General features: G+C 55.3%; 1 protein-coding gene across 3 annotated transcripts in view; it reads right to left on the bottom strand.

Moving 5' to 3' along the window:
- Positions 1–5,216: 5,216 nt before the first annotated feature.
- Positions 5,217–26,243, bottom strand: part of LMX1B (LIM homeobox transcription factor 1 beta) — a 78,286-nt gene continuing 57,259 nt past the window's right edge. The window contains exons 3-8 of one of the 3 annotated variants that reach the window (XM_077133490.1): positions 11,145–11,377; positions 8,536–8,717; positions 8,250–8,327; positions 8,037–8,119; positions 5,712–5,872; positions 5,217–5,374 (exon numbers count right to left, since the gene is read on the bottom strand). In XM_077133490.1, coding sequence (XP_076989605.1) covers positions 5,217–5,374; positions 5,712–5,872; positions 8,037–8,119; positions 8,250–8,327; positions 8,536–8,717; positions 11,145–11,377 — 895 coding nt within the window. Of the gene's footprint in view, positions 5,375–5,690; positions 5,873–8,036; positions 8,120–8,249; positions 8,328–8,535; positions 8,718–11,144; positions 11,378–26,243 lie in introns of all 3 variants that reach the window. The other 2 variants (XM_077133498.1, XM_077133509.1) reach the window with 2 other exon arrangements.

The following is a 26,243-nucleotide window of genomic DNA, read 5'->3' as shown; positions in this document are numbered from 1 at the left end:
TCTCTGGGATCTGTTCCCCTCTTCTCTCCACGGCCGCTACCTGGTCAAGGCCATTGTCACCTGCCCTGAATTACCTGGTTAACCTCCCTGTGACCCTCAGCAGCAAGAGGCTGCATGCTCTGGCCCTGCCTCCAGGCTTGTGGCTTCTCACTCCTTCCAAACTTAGCTATTCTTGCACTTTAAGAGATTCACAAGATTTTTGCCTGTGTCTGAGGCTTCGCACAAACCTGAAACACTCCCAGAACCACCCCTCCCCGCCACACCAGAGACCTCCTATCCATCCTTCACAGAGCTATATAGCTTCTTTCAGGAAGCCTTCCATGATGCTCCACACTGCCAGACTCCAACGTGGCCTCACTATACCTCACCTGAGCAGGTTTCACACTGTCCTCCATACTGGAGTAGGACGTCCTTGAGGTGGGGCCACCAATGCCGGCTCTCAGCCTAGTGACCAGCGCCTAGAAGGCCCTTCATAACATTGGCTGGAGGAATGAATGAGTGTTGAGAAAGGGGATTGAATGAGATGGACATGGGATGGGATGAGCTTAAGGATGGAGTTGGTTCAGGGATGAGAGGAGATGAGGATGACAGGATGGGATGGGAACGGCACAAGCGAAAGGAGTTGGGCAAGACCTGGGACCCCAAGCCCTCCCTCTTCCTTGACCTGCTGTCCCAGCCACCCTTGAGAAAGCTGCTGGGGGCTCAGGCAGGATGGGCTCAGAGCCAGGAGGAGCCCCTCCTCCCAGGACCCGCCCCCCACCCCAAGGAGAGGCACCACAGGCGTGTACAGGTTGGTTTATTTACAAATATACTGATGTTTCATCTTTTTTGTGGTTGTTTCCATTTTCTGCTTTTGTAGGAAGAGGCAGAAAGTGAGAGTGAGAGGGCAGGGTCGGGGAGTGGTGATGTGGTAAACGCTAATAAATAATTTAACAATGACAAGTTATTAAATAAAATGTGTCTGGGGATGGCGGGTGGGCAGTGAGAGTCTGTACAAGGAAAACAGAGGAATGGCCGGTGGCCCGGTGCCCACGCCTGGCGGGGCTGAGCTCCCAGGGGACCCCCGAGTGGCAGTGGGGCGCGGAGGGGGACACCAGAAAAGAGGCTCATTGGAAACCGAACCTTCCAAAGTTCCAAATGTTGGGGGTTAATTCCTGTTTCCCCCAACCCCACCCCCAGGCCACGTATGCCTGCATGAGTGCGGATCTGTGAGCCTTTGCGTGTGCCCAGGTGTGAGTGTGTACATGTGTGTGTGTGAGTGTGCATATGAGCATGGACCCCCTTTTCATACAGGGTTGAGTGAGCCCCAGAGTCGCAGCTTCACCCAGATGGGGGATGAAATCTTCACCCTCAGGTGGACCCCAGAGCTCAGAGCTGGGGCCAGGCAGGTAACTCCTTCCCCTGAGGCTCCCTGTGTGCGAAGTGAAAGGACAGAAGGCTTGACCCTGCAGGCCCTGCACTTCTGATGCAGCCGACACCCTCTCCTAGCCCCCTCCAAGAAGCCTTCCAAGACAACCGGCCCACTTGGATCGACCCCTTCTCCTGTGGGCTACGCTGGCCCTTGGGCTGCCCCTTGGAGCCTCAGTGTGCCTGTCTCCGTGGCCCTCCTTGAGTCTCCCAGGATAGCAGTGCATGTGGGAGGCCTCACGGAGCAGGCAGGTGAGGCTCTGGCTGGGGACAGGAGCCCCCCACCCCGACTTCTTGACCCTTCTCAGCCCTCTCTGTGTGACCTGTGGCAGATTCCTTCCCCTCTTTGTGCCTCAATTTTCCCAGGAGGGGAGTAGAGCTTGGCTTTTCTCCAAGACTCTCTCAGCCCACCAGTCACTTTCTGCCTCTTTCTCGGGAGAACAGACAATTTCATTCCCTCTTCCCTTGGGCTTCCCATCCCAGCTATCATAGTGATGATGGTCCCACATCATGGCAGGGGTGACGGGTGGTCCTAACTACTTGTCCCCCCACCCCACTCCCACCAAGTCAGGGCTCATCTCAGCTCATCCCAGCCCCAGCAAGTATGCTTAGCTCTGCGTGCTTCTATTGGGTGATCCTGAACACATGACTTCCTCCACTGAGCTTCAGATTTCTCTTCTGAGAACTGGGTCTCTAATGCTGTCTGAACAAGGCTGGGATGGAGCGTGTCTGCTTCTCCCTCTAGGTAGAGAAATCCTGGACAGCTGCCCTGCGCCTCGCTGCGTGTGCCAGGCCAGGCCAGGGCTGGGGAAAGTGGGCTCAGCAAATGTCTGGGGAAGCCTGTGGGCAAGGAGCAGCACTGCACTGTGAAGAAGCTACCTAACCTCCGCTGATGGGACCTATCTGGCACAAGAGGTTCTCTGAGGTCCCTTCCGGCTTTGACAATCTGTGAGTCACGAACGTGGGTGTCCCTGGGGGGCAGTGCGGTGGAGGGGGCAGGGCCTGGGCTGGACTCTGGAGAGTGTGTGAAGACCCACAACAAGAAGTGGTGGCCACCCCAGGGGCTGGCAGGAGTCTATTAAGATCAAAATCAGACCCCCTTGACCTAGAGGTTACTGGTAAGATGAGGAGGGTGGGGCAGGCATGAAGTTCCTTGGGCAGTTCCCTTCTCCTCTCTTGGCTTTCCAGCTGTAAAATACGAAGGGTGGACTAGAGGACCCATTCCTGAGGTTTCTTCTAACTTAGAGAGACCTGGAGAGAAGGGCTTGGGGTCCTGGGTGCTGGGATAGCCACCCTAAAATCTGCCTGAAGTTTCCTGGCATGATTCAGACTGTGACATACCAAAGGGGAAAAGAGAGCCTCTCCCAGGAAACCAGATGGCTGGCTAAGGGACCAGCATTGGAACAGAACCAAGAGATGGTGCAGGCCCCAGAGGACAGAGGCTTCAGAAGGACCAAGGACATCAGTGGAGATGCCCGATGAAGTTCTTTTTGGAACAAGAAGAGCACGGAAAGGCCAGGTCAGCTTCTCAGGCCTGAAGAGTGAAGCTGACCCACATCTTCCCTGCTGAGAACTCCGCCTTGGAGAAGATCATGGTGAGGTGGAAGCTCCAAAGCTCTATGCGGGCAAGGAGATCGTAAGAGGACCTCAAGATGCTTTGGAGGAACTCGTGGCTCTCTAGGGGACAGAGGAGCAAAACCACAGGGGTTTTGGTGAACTCAGGATTATAGAGAGGGCTGGGCGGAGAGGCCCAAAAGTGGAGGAAGATACCTACTGTCCTTATTTGCTCAAATGTTGGAGCAGGCAGACCTCAGGATGCTGGCTGAAGACTAGTGATCCTCGGGGGCCCGTGAAGTCGTGGAAGATGGAGTTGTTCCATGGAGTTACTGAGAACAGGGCCCATCAGCCTGTTCTCACCTCCTCTTTTGACAGGGTTAGCGCTGATTAGATTGAGATCTGGAAATTGATATATAGTGTATCTAGCTTCCAGCAGGGCATTTGACAAGGTCCTTTTGCAATCTACTTGTGGGCAAGGGGGCTGGAAATGTAGCTGGGATGCACCATTCAAGGTGGACTGACTGTTTAATGGACTAGCGAAAAACCAAGAGGCCCCTAGGGTGTAGTCTGACCCACAACTCACCCACCCAGCCCTTGGGTGAGACACACAGGGTGACTCCTTACAATGGGAGGATGTGCTGAGAAGGGAAAGCAAGCAAGTGGTCACAGAGTTGAGGTGCAGAAAGACTCTACAGGTGGGACTGAATCAAATAAGGTGACGTAACAGGGAAAAAATTGAGGCCCTTCACTTGGTGTGTCTAAACAATAAATGCCCACCCCCACCACTCACCACCCACACAGAAGAGGGATGAGACTTAATTATCATGTGTGTGCAAGGGCCAGGGGACTCAGTTAGAAGGGCAGGGGGAGCTTCCAAAGTTGGGTGGCCTAACCCACTCATTGACTCTTGGGCACATTAACAGAGGCAGAGTGCCTAGAGGAGAGGAGGTGATAGGCCTGTCCACTTTGAGCTGGCTAATGTCAGCAGCAAGATTGGGCTACACCTGCTCCACACCTTTAGAGGAAAAACCGGAGCATATCTGAGGGTGCAGCTTTAAGAGAAAGAACTGGAGGAGCTGGAGAAGCCTGGCTTTGAGAAACAAGCCCTCAGGGCTAAAAAAGGCAGAGGTGAAACCAGGAGGAAAGGACAGCCGACCAGGGGCTCCCTACAGCAGTGAGCTCCTTATCACAGGAGGTATGCAAGTAGAGGCAAAGGTGACCTGGGCAGGAGCCAAACATTGGAGGGAGTGCCAAGCAGGTGACTTTTGGGGTCCCTTTTTAGCTTGAGGTTCTGTCATTTGGTTTGATTCTACCTGGTTCCAGGGACTCAGTCGCTGTTGCTGGAGCAGGTTGGGTCTGGGGCTGCCTTGCCTGCCCAGGCGGCCCCCATCTGAGCTGAGGCCAGGTTTCACCTGGGTCCATATGCTTTGAGCCCACCCCATCCTCTCTCCTTCCTCCTTTCCTCTCCAATGTCCATAACGTGAGGGGATCCCTGCCCGTATCTGGCCTCCTCTCTCTGGCCTCCCTTCCCCTTCCTGCAGTGGGCAGAGGCAGACGTGCAGAGTGTCTCTTGGTCTTGGGGTCTCTACATATCTACGTATCTGCCTGGGTGTGACGTTAAGTGTGCATGTGCTTGCAGGTGTGTGTGTCACTGTCCCCTTGTGTCTGCCTGAACTCAGTGGCCCCTCCCTTGTGTCCTGTGGTAACTCCCCTTTCAGGGCAGAGCCAAGGGGTGTGCCAGGCCCAGCGTCCCTTCACAGGTGGAGGAGGTGGGCGGTCGGGACAGGGTGCAGGCCACAGCACACACGTACATTCACTTCTCACAGGTAACAGGTACCATTGTCTGGGGCCATGTGCCTTGGCCTGGGCCATGGAGGTTGGCTGGACACAGAGGGGACGTTTAAAAAAATAGAGAGAATTTAAGCTTCCCAAAAAAGAGATGGGGAGTGGGGAGGAGACGATGGAAGCCGAGGAGGGGTTGGGAGGCGAGTGGCTACCGAGAGCTCTGGGTCCCTGGGGGTGACAAGGTCTCTGTGGGCAGGACACAGCCCCTGCCCCGGCTGCGCTCGCCTGCCCGCCCGGCCGTACCCAAGGGGCACGTTAGCCAGGCCCGGCTGGCCAAGGAGAGGGCACCGTATGGCTGTCTCTCGAGTCTGTGCGGGCGGCAGGGCCGGGAGGGCAAGGCTGGCTGCTGGGGCCCGCCGTCCCACCCCTGGACCCTTGCCCAAGCGTCCGTCCGGCCCGGCTGGCTCTCAGGAGGCGAAGTAGGAACTCTGCATGGAATAGAGCCGGTCGATGGGGTTCCCCACGCGGGCCTGCAGGGAGCCCACGTCCGAGGAGCCCAGGAAGCAGTCGCTGAGGCTGGTTAAGGAGGTATCGCTGTCGATGTCGTGGAAGATGGAGTCGTTCCCTGGGGGCGCAGAACGGCGGTCAGGACCGGGGTTCAGACTGGGGCTCACGGGGGCCCTGTCTGCCCCGCCGGCGAAGTGGCGGGAGGGGAGGGAGAGGCGGGGCCGCCTGGCTGCCGGCGCCTAATCAGGGGCAGGCACCTCGCGGGCGCCCCCTGCCGGCCAGGAGGCGGCAGTGGGGCTGTGTGCGCCGGTCCCGCTGGTGCTGGCCGGGGAGGTGGCTGTCGGGGCCCCAGGCCTGCCCTGCCCTCCCGGGCCAGGCAGGGGGTCAGGGGCGGTGCGGTGGGGGGGGGGGGGGCACGCGGGGGGGCGGCTTACCATAGGGGTTCATGTGGTCACCTGGCATTTGGGGTGGCGTGAGGCCCTGCTGGAAAGGGTCGCTGCTGCCGTAGGGGCTCTGCTCCATGGCCACGATTTGCTGCTGTGGCGGTGCCAGCGGCGTGTATGAGGCCATCATGCCCTCCATGCGGCTCGACAGGACCTCTGGGGACAGAGCACGCCTTCATGGCCCATCGCAGCCCACCCCGTCCCGGCAGCCCCTCGTAGCCCCACTTCCTGGAGAGCTCCCATAGATGTACCCCAGAGACCCCAATCACCTAGGAGCCTCTATCAAGCTCTCTACTGACTCCATGCTGATCCCACAGCCCAGGGTACCCGCTGCGGTCCCGGTGACTTCCCTAGGGACCCCTCCAGGGCTGAGGTTGCCTCTGGCCCTCCTGGGGGCACAGGGTCCCTGAGCCCAGATAGCTATCCCTTCCCCCCCATTCCCTTTCCCTAGACACACCCTATAGCTCCTCTTCCAGAATTAACTCATCAAAAGCCAAACTGCCTTCCCCTCCTCCATCCCTCCCTCTTCAAATAGCCCTGCCCTCAGGGAGCTCATGGCTGCACCACAGGGAGGCAGATACTTAAGCAGGTAACAATGACTCAACCTGTGGGCACCCTGTATCCGGGAGCACCAAGGCGGGGCCCTAACCCAGGCCAAAGAGGGCCAGGAAGGCTTCCTGGAGGAAGGAGGCCCCACCTATGGTCCAACTTAAAGAAGCAGCTGAGGTTTGACAGGCCTGGGCAGGGGGCAGGCATGCCAGGCTGAGGGGCAGCCTGAGCAAAAGCACAGAGGAGAGAATCAGCCCCCTGTGATCAGGGAGGCTGGTTCAGGGGGAGGGAGTGCAAAGAAGAGAGGGCAGGATGTTGGAGAGATGAGGCAAGGGTGGGGCAGAGATTGAGACAGTTGAGAGATAAACAGCCAGATCATGGGACTGGGGTAAGTGGGATTTCCCCCTGAGGCTGTAGAGAGCCAGGGGAGGCTCTTAGCAGAACAGGCAGTGGAGAAGGGCCGGGAGGGCAGGGACCTAGGTCACGGGGTCCTGTGGGGGAGGCTGTGGGGCAGGGCTGGGGCAGACAGAGGAGGAGGGGCATGCGGGACACTGGAAAGGAAACCACTCCCCAGCTTGGTGGGTGCAGGGCAGAGAGAGTCAAAGGTGACTCCTGGGCTCTGGGTGGGGAGACTGGGTGGCTGGTGGTGCTGCTGGCCGAGGCGGGGTGGGGAGGACACAGCTGTGTTGTATGCATGTGGCAGCGTGCACAGCAATATGGAGTTCAGTGTGGGTCGTGGTGACTTCGAGGGGACCATGGGACATTCACAGGGAGGCCGCTGAGAGCAGGAGAGCGGGGAAGATAGCTTGGGAGCTGACTGGGTGACCAGAGGCACACAGCTGCAGCCCCAGGAGGAGGGGCTGTCCCAGGAAAGGGTGCAGAGGGAGAAGAGAGGAAGAACCCGGCTATGAGACCACGCCCTCAGAAACCCTGAGTCTGGCCTGGGGCACCGGCCTGGCCGGAGTCCTGAGTAGTTGGGGCTGCCCATCAGTCCCCCTGGCATCTGTCCAGGAGCCCCACTTTCACCTGGAAGCAGGCAGCGTGGGGGCCCCACCCCTTTGGAAGTCCCAGAAGCTCCCTGCACCCTTCCTCCAAGGCCTTGATGTCTCATGTGTGTGGCCCTTACCGCTTCATGTCCCCATGGGGTCTGGGAGGCCAGCCCTGGCTCAGGATTCTGATGTGGAAACAGCATTTTGGCAAACCCTAATCTTGGGGGACCAGGCGTCCACCCCTTAAACTAGTCCCTCACCACCTAGCAGGCGCTCACCCTGGATTCCCCAATACTGACAAACTTGGAGATTCCTCTGGAGACTCCCACTGAATTCAACCACGAGAGGCAAGGCAGTGTCACTTCTAAGGTCAGGTGAGGGGCTGAGGTCTGGCTCTGCCTCTTGCTAGCTAAGTGATCCTGGACAAATCCTTTAATCTCACTGAGCCTCAGTTTCCTTATATGTGAAGTGAGATATGACGCTATCCTTCGTCACAGTGATGGATGAGACCCAACTGAGGCGGAGTGTGTTACATGCTAAGCTCAGGGTTGGGCACCCAGGGAAGGTGAGGAGATGGTGGCTGTTTTGTTTGCAGAAATTCTGCCACCCTTCTGGACCGCCTATCCGGCCATCTCTCCTCCTTGGCCCATGTCCCACGGTCCCCGCCATTTTCTACTGTATTTATCTCAGCTGGTTCCAAGGCAGACGTGGTGAAGGTTTCTTAGCAGCGTTGTTACAGGGGACCCTGAGCCCAGGGTCCCCTTGTCCCTGACCTGGGGGGCACAGGCTGGACCCCAACCCCAGTCCTGGCTCACCTTGGCCCAGCCGCTGGGAGTTCTGCTGCTCCTGCTGCTGCTGGTGCCGCCGCGCCAACTTCTTCATCTGCAAGGAGAGCACAGTTCACACCAGCCCCGGCCCCCTGCCCCGCGCTCACTACCCCCTCCACACACAGCAGGCCTCTCCTTCCAGCCTCCCTCCCAGGGCCAGTGGGGGGCAGGCGGTGGCCTCTCACCTTTGCTCTTTGGTTCTGAAACCAGACCTGGACCACACGCACACTGAGGCCCGTCTCTGCCGCCAGCGTCTCTCGGACCTGGCCCAGGGAAAGGGGGACAGGTCAGGCCTGGCAGGAGCAGCGGCCAGGAGGTGGCGGGGTCGGGGGCCTTGGGGACGGCTGGAGAAGTGGAAAGATGCCCCTGGCCCCAGAAGTGAAGGGGGTGTCTGGAAAGCCAGCAGGTTCGGGTGCTTGTTGGTGGCCCAGCCCTGCAGCCCTGACCCCACCCCACCCGGCCATCCCTCACCTTCCGACACGGCTTAGAGGAGACCTCGAAGGAGGCCTTAAAGGCTCTTCGCTGCTGCGTGGTGAGGATGGTCCGGGGCCGCTTGGGTCTCCGTGGGTCCTTCCCGTCGTCACCGCTGCCCTTGCTCTGGCTGCCCTGCCCCTTGGCTGGCTTCATGTCCCCATCCTCGTCCTCACTCTTCACTGTGGGGAACACAGCCCGGGCTGTCAGGGGGACCCGCGGGGCAGTCCCAGGTCCCAGCCTTGTACCCACAGGCAATCTGATGTCTGGTGGGATGCTGGCACCCCTTGCCAACACCTGCCATGGCTCCCCAGTGCCCTCAGGATAAAATCGGACTCCTTCCCCTGGCCCACTGACCCTGTGTCATCTGATCCCTCATCTCCTGCTGCTCCCTGCTCTGTGCGCCCCTCTGCCAACACCCACTCCTCACTTCCTCATCCTGGGCACCAGGGGAGGCCTGAGCTGAGGCCCCCAGACCTGCTCTGATGCCCACACCCAGTGGCACAGAGACAGACACACACACAGGCACGTCGTGTGTATGCACGGGCACAGACACAGACACAGACACACAGGCGTTCATGCAGCTGCACAGAGACACACGTGTCCGGGAGCACACGGACACAGCTCCACGTGGGGCGCACACGGCTGCCTGCAGACACGTGCAGAGGCACACACACAGCTGTGCCCATGCCGCTGTGTATGGAGACACATGGAAGTGTGCACAGGTACGCTGGTGTTCACACATGTGGGCTCACCTCATCACATCAGCAGACCCCTGGAAGAGAGAGGCCGGCATCTGTGGCTTCATTCTGGCCCTGGGCTTCCCCTGACCCATCTTATCAGGGACTCACCTTGTCCTGCTGGCCCTGGCACCCTGGAGACCCAGTTCAGCATGTCAGTCTTAGAGGAAGCTGGTTACCACTGTACGAGGCCCGTGCCAGCCAGGCACCAGGGCCCTGGGGGAAGAATCCAAGAAGCCCTCCTCCCTTAAGCTTGAAGGGACTAAGAATTGACGGGCAAAGACACACGCACCTCACAGGAGCTTTCATGGCCACACCGTGCACACACACACAGAGGCACACCCACCGAACTGCTGCCTGGCATATGTGCCTGCAAAGGTCCCAGCCACGCAGCTCACAGATGGAGTCACACATGCACACGGGCACATGCTCACAGGCAAACACATGCATCTGAACAGACATGCGCATGTGTGCACATGGGAGCACAGATACCTGTGTACTCACCCCCAGAAATACCCGCACCACCCTGGACAAACTGCTACTTCCATGCCCAGAGTTTTGGGTCTCAGAGATGCCAGCCCCTGGTGAATGGCAAAGCCTCCCACCCACCACCCACCTCCTGCTGCCTCCTCATCTGTACTCGTCCCCTTTCTGTAGGTCCAACTGGGGACTCCCTCAGAGCCTGTGCCCCTGTGGAGGAGGCAGCTCTCCTCCCTCTGAGACCCGTCCCCTGCCTCTAGCTCTCCAGGGTAGGCCTGGGACGAACAGGCCAACAGCCCCCAGCCAGCCTGGGCCCTCCCGCAGGAGCCCGGGTCTCCACAGCCTGCCAGGTCGTGTCCAGAGATGGACAGATGGTGATGGAGCGCTCACTACCTCCAACCACAGGTCCTGGCAGTAACGAACTCCTCCCTCATGGTGAGCCATAGGGGGTTCCTGTGACACCCCAAAAGGCCTGGGAGACTGGGGTATCTCCACCTGAGCTCCCGGGCTCAAGTCTTCCCTCCCACCTCCCAGGAAAGACAAGTGTGCCCTCTGTCCCCTGACCTATCTCTCCTTAAGTCTGGACAGTCCTTCCTGCTAGGAGGGCCCCAAACTGGCATAACCCTTTTGGGGGTTGGAGCAGAGGAGAGGGGTGCCCTCATCCTGGGAAATGAGGGTTTTCTCCCTCTACCACAGAGGGCCCCAAGCCTTCCACTCAGCCTGAAAAGAGAGAGAACTGCTGAGGCTGTCAGCTCCCCACTGCTGAAGCTTCAGGAGCCCAAGGAGAGGAAGGCCCAGACATCGCTGGCCTGTAGGCCTGGTACTGGTGAAGACCCCTGATATGCCGTGTCATGGGGGGCCACGTCAAGGAAAGAGAGGGTGAGGGTGGTGGGCCAGAGAGCAGGGGCTGTGGATGTGTGTGTGTGTGTGTGTGTGTGTGTGTGTACAAATCATGGCATAGCCGTATGTGTAGGCGCTCCATGCACATGTGTATATAAGTACACGTTTGCATGTGCATGTACACATGTGCATACTTGGGTATGGTCTTTTAGGCTTGTGGGGGGGCACACATGTCTGTACTCACATGTATGCATGTGTATATATATTACTGGTTATGGGCACCCATGTGTGTGATCATGCGCACAAGTATGTGTGCCCCAGGTGGTAGTGGCCATAGGTCCACAGGCACAGATTGTGTGCTTTTGGGGGTGTGCAGAGTCATGTCCGTATTAATATACACACGCACATGCATGTGTGTGCATGTCTGCTGGGTAGCTCGAGTCCCAGGATGGGGAGCCAGCTTCTCTGGCTGGGACCCCCCTCTGCCACACCCTACCGAGCTCCCCTCCCTCCCAGCTGCCTGGCTCCCAGCTGCAGGCGAGGACTCACCAGAGTCGGACTCATCGGGGCTCACAGAGCTGAGCAGGTCCTTCTCCTTCTCGTAGTCACCTTTGCAAAGCAGCTGGCCTTCCTTGAGCACAAACTCATCGCCCTTGCGGAGCTGCCGCTCACACACGCAGCAGCAGAAGCAGCCCAGGTGGTACACGCATTCCAGCGCCCGCATCACAAACTCGGTGGGTGCGATCTTCTCCATGCAGCCGCTGCACTTGGCCGCGAAGAGCCTGTGGGTGCACAAAGCGGGCACTTCGGGCTGGGCTCAGGGCACCCTGAGTGACAAGGCCCTGCAGCCCTACTTTTCTGGCTCACAGGCCCCAGCAGTCCCAGGGTGGATGCTGGGCATCTTGCCCTGAGGTGCCCTGTCCTGGGCACAACAATTGAGTTGCCTTCTCGCTCAGAGGCCAAGTGAACACTAGAGGGCAGTGTGCAGGGTCAGCCTGGACCTTCCCTGGGGGCCAGGTTGGCCTCTGCTCTGAGAAGGGCTGGCCATCCATAGGTATGCACCCTCACCTTGGGGAGCACGCAACCTCATCCTTGCTCCTCCCGCTCCCTCACCTCCACTACCAAGCAGTCCTCAGCTCTGTCCAACCAGCCACTCAGTCTGGACCCCTCCTCTACTGAACTACCGTCCCAGTCTCCTCCTGGGGATCTTGCTTTTAGTTTCACCTCCTCTAACCCATCCTCCAGAGGGATTTTTCTAAAACACCCACGTGATCATGCTGCTTCCCTGCTCCGAATTCTTCCATGGCTCCCTAGTGCCCTTAGGGGAACATTCAAGCTCCTGAGCCTGACACTCAAGGCCTCTTCTTTCACCACTCTCTGCTAGCATAAGTTGCAGTCCCATGACCAGCCTGTTGTTTCCCCAAAGCATCCTCATGTTGGTCTTTCGACACATTCTTTCTCTGTGTCTTGACTTGGCTACCTCTACTAATCCCTCTGTTTCATTTTAGGCATCTCCACTGTGAACAGATATTTTCTGAGCACGTACCATGTGCCAGATACTGTTCTGTGCATTTTACATGCAGAAATGCATTTGATCCTCGCAACAACCCAATGAGACAAGAAGGATTATTAACCCCATTTTAGAGATGATGTGACTGAGGCACCAAGAGGCAGAGTCACTTGCTCAGGGTCACACGGGTATTAAATAATGGAGCAGACTCCAGAGCCTGGGTCCAATCCGGTCCCTCCACGACAAAGCAGTTCCATCTCCGGAGACAAAGCCAGGCGAGGGTGCAGGAGGGTCTGGGCGGTGCAGCTGCTCCTCTGCCCTTGCCTGCTGACCACTCCTCCTGGCTCTCCCATCCCTGTCACGTGCCCTGCTCTGTGGGAACTCAGCCTCAACAACACTTTGATGGAAAAATTTATGAAGAATCAAATTATTGCTGCTGGGAGGGAATTAAAACCATTTTTCATTCCCCGCATCCCCAGGCCACGTCTGCGGGCGCCACCTTGGGAGCGCTGCACACGTCCCATCCCTCTTTATGGCCCGCCATCACAGGCACAGATTACAGCTGCAATTCTCTACTAATCGGTTCTGGAACAGAAACGGCCATAAATGCGAGGTGCTTTGCCTGCCTCCCTTCCCGGGGCTGCCATCAGTACCGCCCATGGCGGGCCGACGGGGTGTGGTGGACAGGGCTAATCCGAGTTCTGTCGGCCACCCTGGCACAGCCCAGAGCACTCAGCTTGGGAAGCACCCCCAGTGACCCCTGCTCCTACCTCTATTCTACCTGGCAGGCTCCTACTCAACCTACAAGGCCCAACTCCAACACTACCTCCTCTGGGAAGCCTTCTCTGATGCTCCAGTCTGGTGGAGATGACTCCTCTATGCTCCCCTGAGCTCCCCTCTGGCCTCAGTTTCCTCAGCTGTAAAACGGGAATATCACTGGGACCCCTCTCAAAGGGCTGTTGTGCAGAATCAGTGATACTGAGCATATTACTCAGAGCATCAGCTTCCAACTCCACTGGGGTTCCACAAGGTGGGACCTGACTCTACCTGATTCTCAACGAGGCCTCCAGGAGTGTTTGCTGAGCGGTTAAGTGAAGGCCTGGGTTAGGCTGAGGTCAGGTTGGGCAGACTGAGGGCTCAGGCCAGGCTCTCTGCTCCAGACAGGAAGGACCCCACAGCACCTTCCTGAGAACTAAAAAAAGCACCCTTCCTCCCGGCTTTGCAGTCTCACACCAGATGCGAGGTTTCCAAGTGGAACTTGGGCTCGATTTGATCCTTTGGCTAGGTGCCCTTGGGCTGGGTACAATCTGCCCAACCATCCATGGTGGTCTTGGACAGAGGCCTCTCCTGGATCTCAGGTCCTAAGGAAGGAGCCCGGGAGTGCAGAACCTACTGCTGTGACATCGAGGACATTCCTACTCTGCCACCCCCAACCTGCCATTGCTCTTCTTTCCCCGCCCTACCCCACACTCTCCCTCCTGACCCAGTAGCCCTAGTGAGATATGCGGTCTGACCTCTGTGGCCTGGGAATGGAGGGGGACTGGCCGTGTCTCTGCCAGCATGGCGGGGTCAGGGTCCCAAGGGCAGGGTCCTTGAACCAGGCTCGCCAAGCGGCTCCTGCAGCAGAAGCCTTCTCGGGCTGGGGGAGGGGGTAAGTGGGGGTGGGGGTGGGGGTGACCCGCATTTGCTGCCGACACCACCATCGAGCCGGCTGTGCTCAGAACAACCGCGCTAATGCCTTGGCAGCAGGGGGTCGATTGCTACTTTCTCCAAACTCATCAACACAATCTATTATTAATACTTCTCCAAAGGCTCTGTGCCGCCATTACAGAGGCAGCGCCAGCCACTCGGGGCATCATCTGTTATCTAGATTGCAAAAACTCGGAAAATAAAACAAACCGCGCACACTTTATAAACAGAATGTGCCATCCGTTTGGTCTCCAAGCATCTCTTCACCCAATAAAACATCAGGGGGGATGCCATGAAATACTCGCTCCCAATTACGGGGCTGCCTTTGTCTACCGTGCCAGGATGAGAGCTGTTAACGGTGGAGGTGGGAGGGGTTGGGGGCATCAGCCGGGTTCCCTATTTTCTGTGAGCCCCCATCCCTCCATGAATCAGTCATTCAGAAGAATGTCCAGGCCCAGGCAGGTGCCTCTGAAATCAGATGGACTTGGATTCAGTGCCTGGTTCCACCACTTGATGGTTGGTGACTGGGCAAGTATTTTTTTTTCTCTGAGCCTCAGCTTACCTATCTATATAATGGGCTCAATAATGCTGCCTGCTTTGCAGTGCGGAAATGCAGGATATAAAGTGGCATGCATAAAGGGCATGTTCATTGGTCTGTGGCATGTTTATGAGGCTGAGGCCAAAGGCAGGCTTTGCCGGTGTGAATGCTGCCAACATTGACCAGAGATGTCAAGTTGCCCAGACTAAACAGCTCTGAGCTTTTCCTGCTTTCCCTCCTGCCTTGAGGGGGTCTGGAGCCTGGCATGAAAGACCCTGACTGAGCAAAGAGGGCACTGAATTTGCAGCCCCGGTCCTGATTTTAATCCTGACTTGGCCACTCAGCAGCTCTCTGTCTTTGGGCAAGTCTGAGTCTCAGTTTCCTCATCTGTAAGGTGGGGGCAATAGTTTCCACTTTCTGGAATTGTGCTGGGATTCAAGAGGGGTGTGTTTCTACTTTCACATTTGGATGGGAGGCCAGGACGGGCAGATCCTGGGGGTCAGGTGACGTACAGGGTGCCACGGGGAGGCTCTGAAGTTGTCCCCCAGTCTCCCCTTTTCTGGGGCAGGAGTAGCTGGTACTGCCCGCAGCATCCCCTTCAGTTGCCCTGCCCACTTGGATGTCAATTCCTCCTATCTGGTGCTTTAAATCTAGGAGGCAGCTTCATCACATCAAAGGCACACAGGTTTTGGGCAACCCCCCACCCCCTCCATTTTTCATAAACTGCCAAGACTTTGCTCAGGTTATCTTTGTCTCATTTTCCCCACTCCCAATCCTTGCCTGGCAAACACTCGCTTATTTTGAAGGATTTTGCTTGGGCATCACTGACTCCAAGGAGATAGATGACTTTCTCTCTGGGTTCTCTGTCCTCCCCTCTCCCTCCCCATTGCAGCACTTATCCTAAGGACTCTAAATTTCCAGGTCTGCTTTTCCCATCTCCCTTTCTGCCTGAGTCAACTCTGTATCTTCAGATACACGTGTGCAATAAACATTTGTTGACTGAATACTGAACAAACCCAGTCCTGTTCTGCATGTAAGGCCGAGCAAGTCAGTCTCCACCCACAAACTGATCTGGTGGGAGCCCTGACCCCCTGTCTTGGGGAGACAGTGATACCTAGGAGGAAAGCAGGATGTGGGGCTATGGGAAGGTGAAAGGCACTGAAGTGGGCAGCCTGAGGTTCCATTCTGGTTCCATAACTTTCTTGCTGTGTGACTTTGGGCAAGACGTTTAACCTCTCTGAACCTCAAATTCTTCATCAGTAAAATGGGAATGTTGAATTCACCTCTGGGTTTGTTGGAAGGATTAAAACCATACAAAGCCCTTGGCGCCATGCCTGGTATGGAAAAGGCTCTCAACAAGAGCTGGAGTAACCTCTCTTCTGCCCTTTCTATTGTCCCATGTGTCTCCAAAATGCCTTTGTTGACCACCTTCCTGGGATCCCAACCATTTATACGTCCCAACCACACTGCCCTTTCATGATCACTCTGGGTTCTGGATTTGCTCTTCCATCTTCTGTCTGGACCTCTGTTAGCCTGAGTCAGACAAACCACTCCTGGCTCATTTCTCTGTCTGTCTCACTAACGTTTTTGAGTGCTAATAATTACCATCTACCTGCATGGTCTAATTAAATCCTCATAGAACTCTGTAGGAAGATGCTGTTTCTATGCCATTTCACACCAAGGTGAGGCCACCAAGGTGCAGAGGGCACGTACCTGTCTGAGGTCACACGATAGCAGTTCCGTTATGCTACCTCCGCTTTATGCATCCAAGCGTTTTTTTGCACTTCCAGTCACCCCCCCCCTGAGCTTTGGGTATCATTCTCACATCCGTCTGCCCTCAAGACTGTGAACCTCCTGGGGCAGAGGCCCAATCCACCCCGAGTCCTTACTGCAAAGCCTGAGCCTGACTCCCAGTGGGTGGAGCTGACTGTGTTTTGTTTTGTTTTTAAACCAAACTGAACATCTCCCTCATACAAACTCATCGTGTTTTTCTTTTTCTTTTTTCCTGGTGGGATCATCTGTGATCATGGAGTGAGAAATTCCACTTTTAGGGACACCCTTCTCTTGAAGAATCCCAAGCTATCAGATCACATCTCCATCTCATCATGACTTGTGTTTTTTAGTTTAATGCTCAATGAATTAAACTTGTAAAGCTAACATACAAAACTCTGAAAACCAACTCTTTCTAGAGCTTTTGAAAATGGACTACAAATTTTACTCATTTCCCTTAAACCTCTGACAACTGAAGGGACAAACATGGTATCGATGATTCTCTTTTTTTTTTTTGCCCTTCAACCTCAATAAAATTCGATTCCTAATGTCCTGGGGATATTCCAGCCTCTCCACACGGGTTTTCATCCCCAGAACTTGGGGTCCATACAGCATGCATCAAGCTTGGAATGCTGGCTGTCAGTTCCTAGTACTGGGGCCTTGCACAAGTCCTTCCCCTCTATGAGTCTCAGTTTCCCCAGCTGTCCGATAGTGACAGAGACTGCCTTACATAGGATGGGCTCAATAAGTGGGTGACACGATTATCCTCATGCCACAGAGTTCCAACCCCTGTTCCCAGTCCTCACGGAGTGGAAGTTCCCCTTACTCACTGGATTCCTATTTCCACACCCTGCCCAGCTCTTTACGGTTTATGAAGTCCTGTGCGGGATTGTCAGAATAACTCACATCCCATGTTGGTGCTCTCTACCTTCAAGATAACCCCAGTCAGCCCCTTTAACCCACCTTGGCAGTGCCTCCCAGCCTCCTCTGCCAGCTCTGTAACTACTGTACTCCTGCCAAGGGGACAGCTTCACTTCCATTTCATAGACAAAACAGAGTCTGGCAGGGGGAGAGGGTGGAGAAACACTCTAAATTTGGTCTTCCCTCTTCACCAAGGCAAATCAGATCATCTCCCCCTTTGCTTCACAATGTCCAAGAACGTCCAACGACGTCAGCATAACACACAAAGATCTAATTGTGGCACTCAAGGCTCTACCCCAGCCCTGTCATGCCTAGCCTCAGATCCTTCGCTGTGAATATCCAGGCTTCCCCTTACTCCCTGAACATGGCAAGTCCCTTTTTTTCTTCCTTAGCACTTAAAATTCCTGTTTCCAAGGCCTGTCTTTTAATTTTAGTTGAACTCCTCTTCATCCTTCAAGACCTAATTCAAGTGTCATCTCCTCCCTGATGCTCGTAGACCCACCACTTTCCAGCTCTTTGGGTGTCTCAAACCCACCTGACTTAGAAAGCAGGAACTGGGTCTAATTCACTCCCAAGCTCTGGCATCAAGGAGGTTGTCAGTGAGTGCTTGTTTAATGAACGAACAACCTTATGAGAAATGAGGTGGGCAATCAGGTAGGGCAAGAGAATATTGGGTACTTTATTTCTAGGGATCTGAGAATGCTGCCACGGAAGAAGATAAGTGAGCCTGCCCCACTCTCACCCTCTCACAAGCATACAACTCTGAGTTCAGTTTCCTATCAATGAAGTTCCATGCATGCTTCCAGTTGGGCTGGGAATTCTGCAATGACCCCCCCCCCCCCCCCCCCCCCCGCTCAAAAAAAGCACCCTCATCCCAAGGACAAGGGAAGGCCCAAGTGCCATGTTTGTACTAAATGATGACCCCCTGACCATAACACATTAGATCAAGCCCCTGGAACTAAGCACCCATAGCCCCTGAAGCAACCACTGTTGGAAGCTCTCCTCCCTCCATGGAGACCCTGAAGCTTGGCGCCTGGAACCACAGACCCTCTGTCCCCACTGGCTATCTCCTCTTGCATTCACTCAGCAAACATCCATGGAAGCCGACTGTGAGCTCAGTCTCATGCAAGATGCCTGGGAACAGAGGCAGATGGAATTTCATCCCATGGGAGCTCACATAGTAGGACAGAGGTATGTTCAGCATGCTGGGAGGCACATAAAGGCATGGTAGTCAATTTGGAGAAGAGTTGGGGACTTCCTGGAGGAGGTGACAAGAGACATGGTTAAGAATCTGGCTCTGGAGGCAGAAGGAGTAGGTTTGAGTCCCTAGCTCTGCCACTTCCTAGCTGCCTGACCTTGAGGCAAGCCACGCCTCTACTCTCTGAACCTGTTTTCCCCTCTGAAAACTGGGGCCCACAATCCCCACCTCCCAGGTAATCTCCATAATGTATATCCCCTCTCTGCACCTTACCTTCCTCATGGGCTGGGGGCAAGGCTTCTAGGAGGGAACTGTCATAGAGCACTTGGAACAGGCCCCCTACATAGTAAGTGCTCAATAATGGTGGCTAATGGTAGCTCTCCAGTGACTGATGTCTGTGATGGTGACTATTGAAGGATGAGTTGGAGTTCACCAGTAGCCCAGGGGAAGGACCCCAGACACTCTCTGGGGCCCAGGCTGCTGTGCCAGAGCCTGTACGTCATTGGGAGGAGCTGATGGGGCGTGAGCAGGCAGAGGTTGCTGCCTGGCCTCCTTCCTCCCCGACTCGCTGACATCTCCCCCACGTGCCTGCCGCGTCCTTATCATTCCGGGCGTAGCTGTTTTTTATTTTGAGACAAAAAGGAGCCTGTTGATGGGGATCCAACTCAAACCAGCTGCAAACATCTGCTTTGATGCGGCGGCGGCGGCGGGCCGGGCGGGCGGCGGCGGGAGCCGCAGGCGGGGGCCCCGGTGCGCGCGTCAATCACACGGCTGGAATGCGCCGTAGCCCGGCGCTGGGACCCGGCCGCCGCCAGCGCGCTGGCCTCGCCGGGCCTCCTCCGCAGCCGCGCCGGGCCGGGGCCGGGCCTGCCGTGAGGGCTGCCCCGGCGCTTCCTGCGGGCCTGCGGGCGCAGCGCGCAGACACAGCTGTGCAGGGCCACGGGCCCCCTCGGCCCTTTGATCCGGGTCGGGGCGCTGTCGGGAGCCCCCAGCCGAGGCTGGAGGTCACGGGTCGGGGCAGGGAGGGACGGGCACAGCCGGGAGCTGGAGTACCATCCAGCGGCCACCGTGGCCAGGCATGCACACGTCTGTGATTCCACAAATATTTATTTTGCACCTACTATGTGCCAGACACGGTCTGGCGTCTGGGGATAGACCAGTAGAGCAAAATGAACACCCCTCCCCTATTCCATTCTAATAGATAAAAGAGGACAGGCAACAAAGAGATAAATCTACAGAATACAGGGTATAACAAATAGTGACAATGTGGCGGGAGAAAAATGAGACAGGGAAGAGCAACCGGGGAGGCAAGGGGTTGCAATTTTAGGAAGGGCAGCCAATGGCATTACTGAGATAGGACATTTGAGCAGAGACCAGAGGGAGGATATCTGGGTGAAGAGGGGTCCAGGCAGAGGGAAGGGCAAGTGCAAAGGTCCTGAGGGAGCAGAACCGAGGTGTTGAGGAAACGAGGAGGCCCATGTGGCTGGAGCAGGTGAGTGACAGGGGAGAGGGTAAAGAGATGCAGGCAGAGGAGAAGAGGGGTGGCAGATGTGTGAACTTTTACTCACAGGAGATTCGAGATCTGGGAGGGTTTTGATCAGAGGGGTATGACCTGACTTACATTTTAACTGGATTCTGAACTAGTGGCAGCTCTGTGGCGAAGAGGGTCTGGGGGGCCGAGGGAGGTGGGGAAGGCCAGGAGAAGCATTAGGAGATTATTACAATAATCCAGGCAAAAGATGATGTCTGCTCAGACAGGGTAAGGAGGGTGGAGGTGCTGCGAAGTGGACAGACCCAGAATATGTTTTCAAGGTAAACAGGGACATAGAGGATGTGCCCTAAAGAGTGGAGGTATGGAGATGTCCAAGGTTTGGGTGCCTGAACAACCAGAAGGATGCGGTTGCCTTTAAGTGAAGCGAGGAAGAATGAAATGGAGAACGAAATGCAAGAACGGTGGGGGGTTTGCAAGAGAGGAATCAAGAGGGTGATTCTGGAGGTAAGTCTGAGCTGCACGTACAAGGCTGCAGGTCATGGAGAGGCCCAGGCTGGAGATACCTATTTGGAACTGCCAGGGAAAGACACACAAGGTGACACACACATAAACACACACTCCTACAGAGCCAGTTGATGTGCCCACATGGTCTAACCCTTGGGGGGAAAATGAGGTCCACGCTCTGCCCCAGAAATGCCTTTGCCATTTGGGAGTGCTGGGGCGCTCTATGAACCAGACCTCTCCTGGTGTCAGGCAGGAGACGTCCTGCCATCAGGAAGAGACAGTGGTCCTGGGCAGATGGAGGTGGAGGATCACTCCCCCCGACCCTCGTCCCATGTGTCCCTTGCAGCCTGGCTGCGGGCACTGATCCCAGCAAAAAAAAAAAAAAAAATTGCCTGAAAGCCTGGGCCAGTGAGGCATCAGAGGGTCAATGCCTTTTATTAAAAGTGTGCTCTGGGCCTGAACCAAGCTCGGGACTTGACCTGTCTTATATTAGCACTTGGGTTGACTCTCCTCCCTCTTCTTTCTGTCACTTCATTGATTAACTCAATTCATTTGTGATTCATTTATTCATTCATTCACCTAGCATTTATGGAGCACCTACTATGAGCCAGGCCATGTACTGAACCCACAGTAGGGGTCTTCTCCCCTTTGACTGATTCCAGGTTTCCTTTCCTTATACTTACTGGGGTCACTATTCCTGGTTGCCAAATCCAGCAGTTATTTTTATTAATGATATTAGTATTATTAATATTTATTGAATGTTTCCTACCTCTAAGGCTCTGTGCCTTATTTACACACTGACTCTTCCCCTTAAGACTCTCATTTTACAAGTGAGGAAAGTGACACTTGGAAAGCATAACACAGCTGCTTGGTGTCACAGCTGCAATTCAAAGTTGGGACCTTGGGCTCCAAAGCTCCTGCTCGCCCCTCCTTCCTGTTGCTTGGCTTCTTGGACCTCTCTGCTCTTGAAGCCCTGTCCTGCCTAGGCCTCCTCAACCCTGCCCACGTCCTTGAGTGACTCTCCACATGCTTCATCAGCTAGAGCTGCTGGGCCCATGACCTGGGTTGCAGCTGGGGGTGCTGAGGCTATAGAGATGGGGGTGGTGCCTCCTGCAGTTCAGGGGGCCAATAACAGATGGAAGGTGAGAAACTTTATAGAGGCTTTTGAGTTTCTCTCAGGGGTCCTGGATGGCCAGAAGAGGCCAAGCCCAAAGCCATGTGCCCAGGAAAGGCTGGGGGAGCCAAGGCAGGACCTGGTGAAGTACAAACTTGGCTAGGCAGAGGGAAGGAAAGGCTGAAGGTCAAGAAAGACTTCCTGGAGAAAGGGGCTCCAAAGAGTGCAGAGGATTTTAATGGGGGAAATGGTGTGGCTGGGATGAGAACAAGGGTGTGTCTGATTCCAGAATCTGGGCTCTGTGTAGGGGCAGAGACACAGAGGCCATTCTAGGAGGGAGAAATTGAAAAAGCAAAGGCAAAAGAAAAAAAGGAGCTATTTTCAGGGTTAGGGAGACAGAGGGTCAGTCAGGCTGGAGTACAGGTAAGTAAGGGGAAGGGTCAGGCTGGAAGCTTTAAATGTTGGCCTAGGGAGGGTAAAGCAGGTCTCATTTGTTTCCATCCACCCCTTCATCCATCTACCTACCTACTCACACAAGTATCCAGCCAGCCAGCCTTCTACTAACCCATATATCTACTGTCCACCTATCCATCTAACCAAGCATCCATCCATTCATTGTTCTAACTACTCATCCATCTACCCCCCATCTATCTGCCCATTACCCACCCATCCACTCTCCCAACCATCCATCCATTCATACAAACATCATTCATACATGTACCTACCCATCTGTCTATCCATTCAGCAAATACTTAGGCACTCACCCTGTGCCATGATTCCTGCTCTTTTAAGAAACTGCCTTTAAGCCTTTCACTTTAATATAAGACTTGTGGATTCTGTAAGTATTTAGCAAGCATCCCCCATGGTCAAATACTGTGTTAGGTGATGAGGAATCTATGGGGAACAAGACATAGGGTCACTGCCATCAGGGAGCTCCAGGTGTAACAGGGAATGAGGTATTCTAAGGAGAAGGGGTCTCAGAAGGAAACATCCAGGGCACCGCTAGAGTGCATAACCGCTGACCCAGTTGTATGGCCCCACTGTTTTGACCTCAAGAATTTTGGACTCCCTATATATAGACCCCTAGCATTTTAATTAGGCTTAAAACACATTGATAAACTTCCTTTGAGCAAGTGTTTTCTGGAACAAACTCCATTAAAGCAATTTAACTTTTTGATCAATTTTCTTTCTAGCGCAGTTAAATAATTCACAACTTCATCATTTTCATTTTACTAAAATTATTTTCATTGAGATAAATTATTTTGCACTCAAAATTTTCCATAAGTGTTTGCTCTATCATCAGGTTTGTGACCATATTGGATTTTACTGATTATACAGATTTGACTCTTCGGTTAATTTGTAGCCAGTGACACACTTTACCATGTGTAGTTTCGCTCTCATCAATTATGTTTTGTACTGGTTATTTTAACAAGCTTAGTTTTTTCCTGGCTCAGGTAGGAGGTTTTCAATGTTACCAACAAAATTACCAAAGTTTGTGATCACGAATTTTACCAGCCAGTCAATGAAAATTGCTCAGGGCCCAAACCATGGGGTGAAGACAGCCTTGGGGTGGCATATGTCGTGTGTAAATGCGAAGCTTCAACACGACCCTAGGGAAAAAGTCTGCTCCTTCTTGCCCTTCAGTAACTCAAAGACAGTGACCACACTCAGTGAGAGCGCCCTCCTGTGGCTACGCCCCGGTTCTTGTGGTGGCTCTTTCTTTCCACTCTGGTCACTGTCTGAATGAGCCCGAGTCTGTCCCTGCAGCCCTTAAAGCCTGGTGGCCAGCAACTCAGTCCTCCAGAGGTGAGAATAACCGTCTCCTCCCTCATTCCCCAACCTATACTCCTCTTAATGCAGCCAGGGACAGTGCCAGCTCTGTTAGCTCCAGTCATTGAGGACCTTGCTGGCCAGTCTCTCTCATGAAATCCGGACTAAGTAGCCCCCTCCCCATACCCCTGTCCTCCCGCTGTTCAATTTTTTTACCCGAGCGCTGAACCCCAGATCAGCCTGATTTGTACCCACCAAAATCTCCTGTTTTCCTGGAGGGTGGAGAGGTGTGGGACAAGAGGAGAAAATGTCCCAGGGGGGTTGGGAGCCTGCGCCCTCTTTTTGGGCCAGTGGCCGCTCTGTGCCCGATTGGCTCTTCGCAGGGGCACAGGCATCATGCATGGGCAAAACATGCACCCAGCCAAGTCCATGTATCTCTCAGGGGGCTTGAGAGATGAACCTGAGAAATGGGTGCGTCAGAGGAGCATAGATTAAGGCTGAGCCAAGGGGAGGGGGCAGTGACTCCGAAGGAGGCACTTAGAGGTGTGGCTGGCATTTCTTTCCTACCCACGACAGGACTTAGCTCCAGAACAAGAAGAGGATCTTGCAGATCACATGCCTGGGGCCCCGGCCTTCCCTGCACTCTGACTCCCGCCCACTGGGGGCAGGGAACACGTGGCGGGGCCCGGCCCCGCGCCGTGCCCACGGCGTCCTGGCTGGCACCGCAGCCACCGCCCGCCCGTTTAGTGGGTAACTGATCGCGCCGCGCCCCGCCCCCGCCGCTGCCGCCCGCCGAAGCCGCTTAATCACCGCCCGCCCGGCTGCATTAGCATAGTAATGGCCTTTAAATTGAGCCTCTTTGTTTTTTAATTAAGCTCCCAGCAGGTACAGAGAAGAGCGATTATAGAGGAAGCTGCCAGCGCTAATCGGCCGCAGTCATTTGACAATTAAAAAGCGCCCAGCTTTAACCCTTTCCCCGCGGCCGCCGCAGGCCTCCCTGCATTTATCCAGCGCCAACTGTGTGCGCACCTCCCCTCCGGGATCGGCGGCCGCCGCCCCCAGCAGCTCCGAGCTGTCCCGGCCAACACTCCCACTTCGTTGACGAACAAACTGAGGCGCAGAGGCAGAGGTTAACTCGACCAAGACGCACAGCCTGGGCGTGAGGGCGCCCGGACGGGCAGGATGCTGCTGTGGAAATCCAGTTGCCTTTTCTTTGCGCCGTGCACTGCCCCTCTGCCTGCTACGCTCTCCCAGCTTGTGAGTCTGGCAAAATTATTTTCATCCCTCAGCCATCCCAGGCTGGCAACTCCCAACCCCCATGGCAACAGCCCCTCCTCGGAATTCCCAGGGCACCCTCCCCATCCCCCTAGTTCATCTGTTCCCCCAAATACCGCTGATGTGCTTGCTGTGTGCCAGACGCGGTGCTGGGGACAGCTGTGAGGCAGCCAGAAATGAGCCCTGCTGGCGGTGTGTGTGTTGGGGGGGGGTTGTCTTAGAAGGCCCCTTTCCTGAGGACAGAGGTTTGGGCTGAGAGCCTGGGAGAAGGGAGAATCGGCCAGGCAGAGAAAACAGTGAGCGCAAAGACAGGAGAGGCAGCCTCTGGAAATAAAAGGGTGATGCATCTGAGGGCACTGGGGTGGGGGGACAAGAAGAGGCTGGAGAGGCTGGACAGGAACCAGGCAGTCTGCAGCGTCTTGCAGACCATCTACTTAAAACTTTTTGAAAAATAATTGCATTTATTTTTGAATAGGTAATGGTTCGGTATTCAATATACAAAAGGGTGTTCCTTGCAATCTCCTTCCCCTTCCTTCCTTAGCCATCCAGGTCCCCTCCCCAAGGCAACCAGCCTACCATTTGTCTCCTTCCAGAGCTATGTCATACATCCAGAAGCAAGGGTCTATTATTCCCCTCCCCCTGCTTAAAAAAATTTTTTATGAGGACTGGCTGGTCCCCCCCCCCGCTTTTTAAAAATTTTTACAGAAACACTAATACAGTTTACAAATTGTTCTGCTCTGCACCCCGCCCCCCCATAACTGTTCTAGAGATGACTCCCTGTCAAGGCCTCGCCTCAAGTACCTCCTTTCACAGCTGCAGATACTCTATTGTATGGGCAAACCCTAATTTATTTAACCTGTGCCCCACTGATGGCCTTGCGGGCCATTTAAAGGATTTTTGTCTTAATCTCAAGAGCCACAGGAAACCATTGAAAGGTTTTAAGCAGGGAGAGGCCTGAGCGATTTACATTTTTAAAAGATCCCTTTGGCTGTGGAGCAGCGCAGGTTGACAAGCTCCGAGGATCACTGTTGGCCCCCTGCGGGTGACAGCCAGCGGGTCGGGGCTGGGGGTGCAGTGCTGTATGAAGAGGGTGGGTTATTAGGGAGCGATGTATGGCAGGAAAGCGGCAGGGCTTTGGGGTAGGTGGATGGGGGGTGGGTGGATGGAGGGTGGGGTCTGAGAGAGGGGTGGGAGAGCAGGCTTGGGAAGAGCGCCCATGTGGAGATGCCGGGTCATCGCTCTCCCTGGCCACACTGTACTGACAGCCAGCGCAGTGTCCGGTTCAGCATCGGGTCCAGGGATTCCCCCACAGCTGGCTCCAAACCCCATCTCTGCCTCTTGGCACTGCAGAGGGGTCTGCAACTGGTGGTCCTAAGCCTCTCCTCTTCCTCCAGCCCAGGCTGCACTGCGTCTGTGAAGAGGGGGCAGCCCTGCGGAAGCCTGGCAGCTGGCTTAACCGGGGAGGAGGTTCCCTAGGGCACAGGTGCAGGGGTGGGAGGAGGGCTCTTGGCAGGTAGAAGGGCAGATTCTGACCCTTGTCACTGCTCAGAGAGTCACCCTTCTTCTCTTCCCTCTGCTCCCTGATGGGGGGCAGTAGACTGCAGATGCCCTGGAGCCCCCTTCATCCTGTCCCTGCGGCACTCACTGTTCCTGACTCAAAGCTGCACCGAGGGAGCAGCAGGGGTAGGAGCAGCTGGGACCACCCTTAGACGGAGGCGGTAAGCATGCAGCACTCCAGGTAGCAATGGGTTAACAGCTCGCCCACCCCCATCTATCAGCCAGCTTCTCCCAAACAGACGGACAGACAAGGCAGCTGTCCAAACAGGCCTGTGTACCTGGCCACTGCCGCAAAGACGACAGGGCAGTG

Source organism: Tamandua tetradactyla, chromosome 2 (assembly GCF_023851605.1).
Source record: "Tamandua tetradactyla isolate mTamTet1 chromosome 2, mTamTet1.pri, whole genome shotgun sequence".
NCBI lineage: Eukaryota > Metazoa > Chordata > Mammalia > Pilosa > Myrmecophagidae > Tamandua > Tamandua tetradactyla.
Note: the sequence above shows the minus strand (reverse complement) of the source record. Positions and strands in the feature narration are given on the sequence as shown.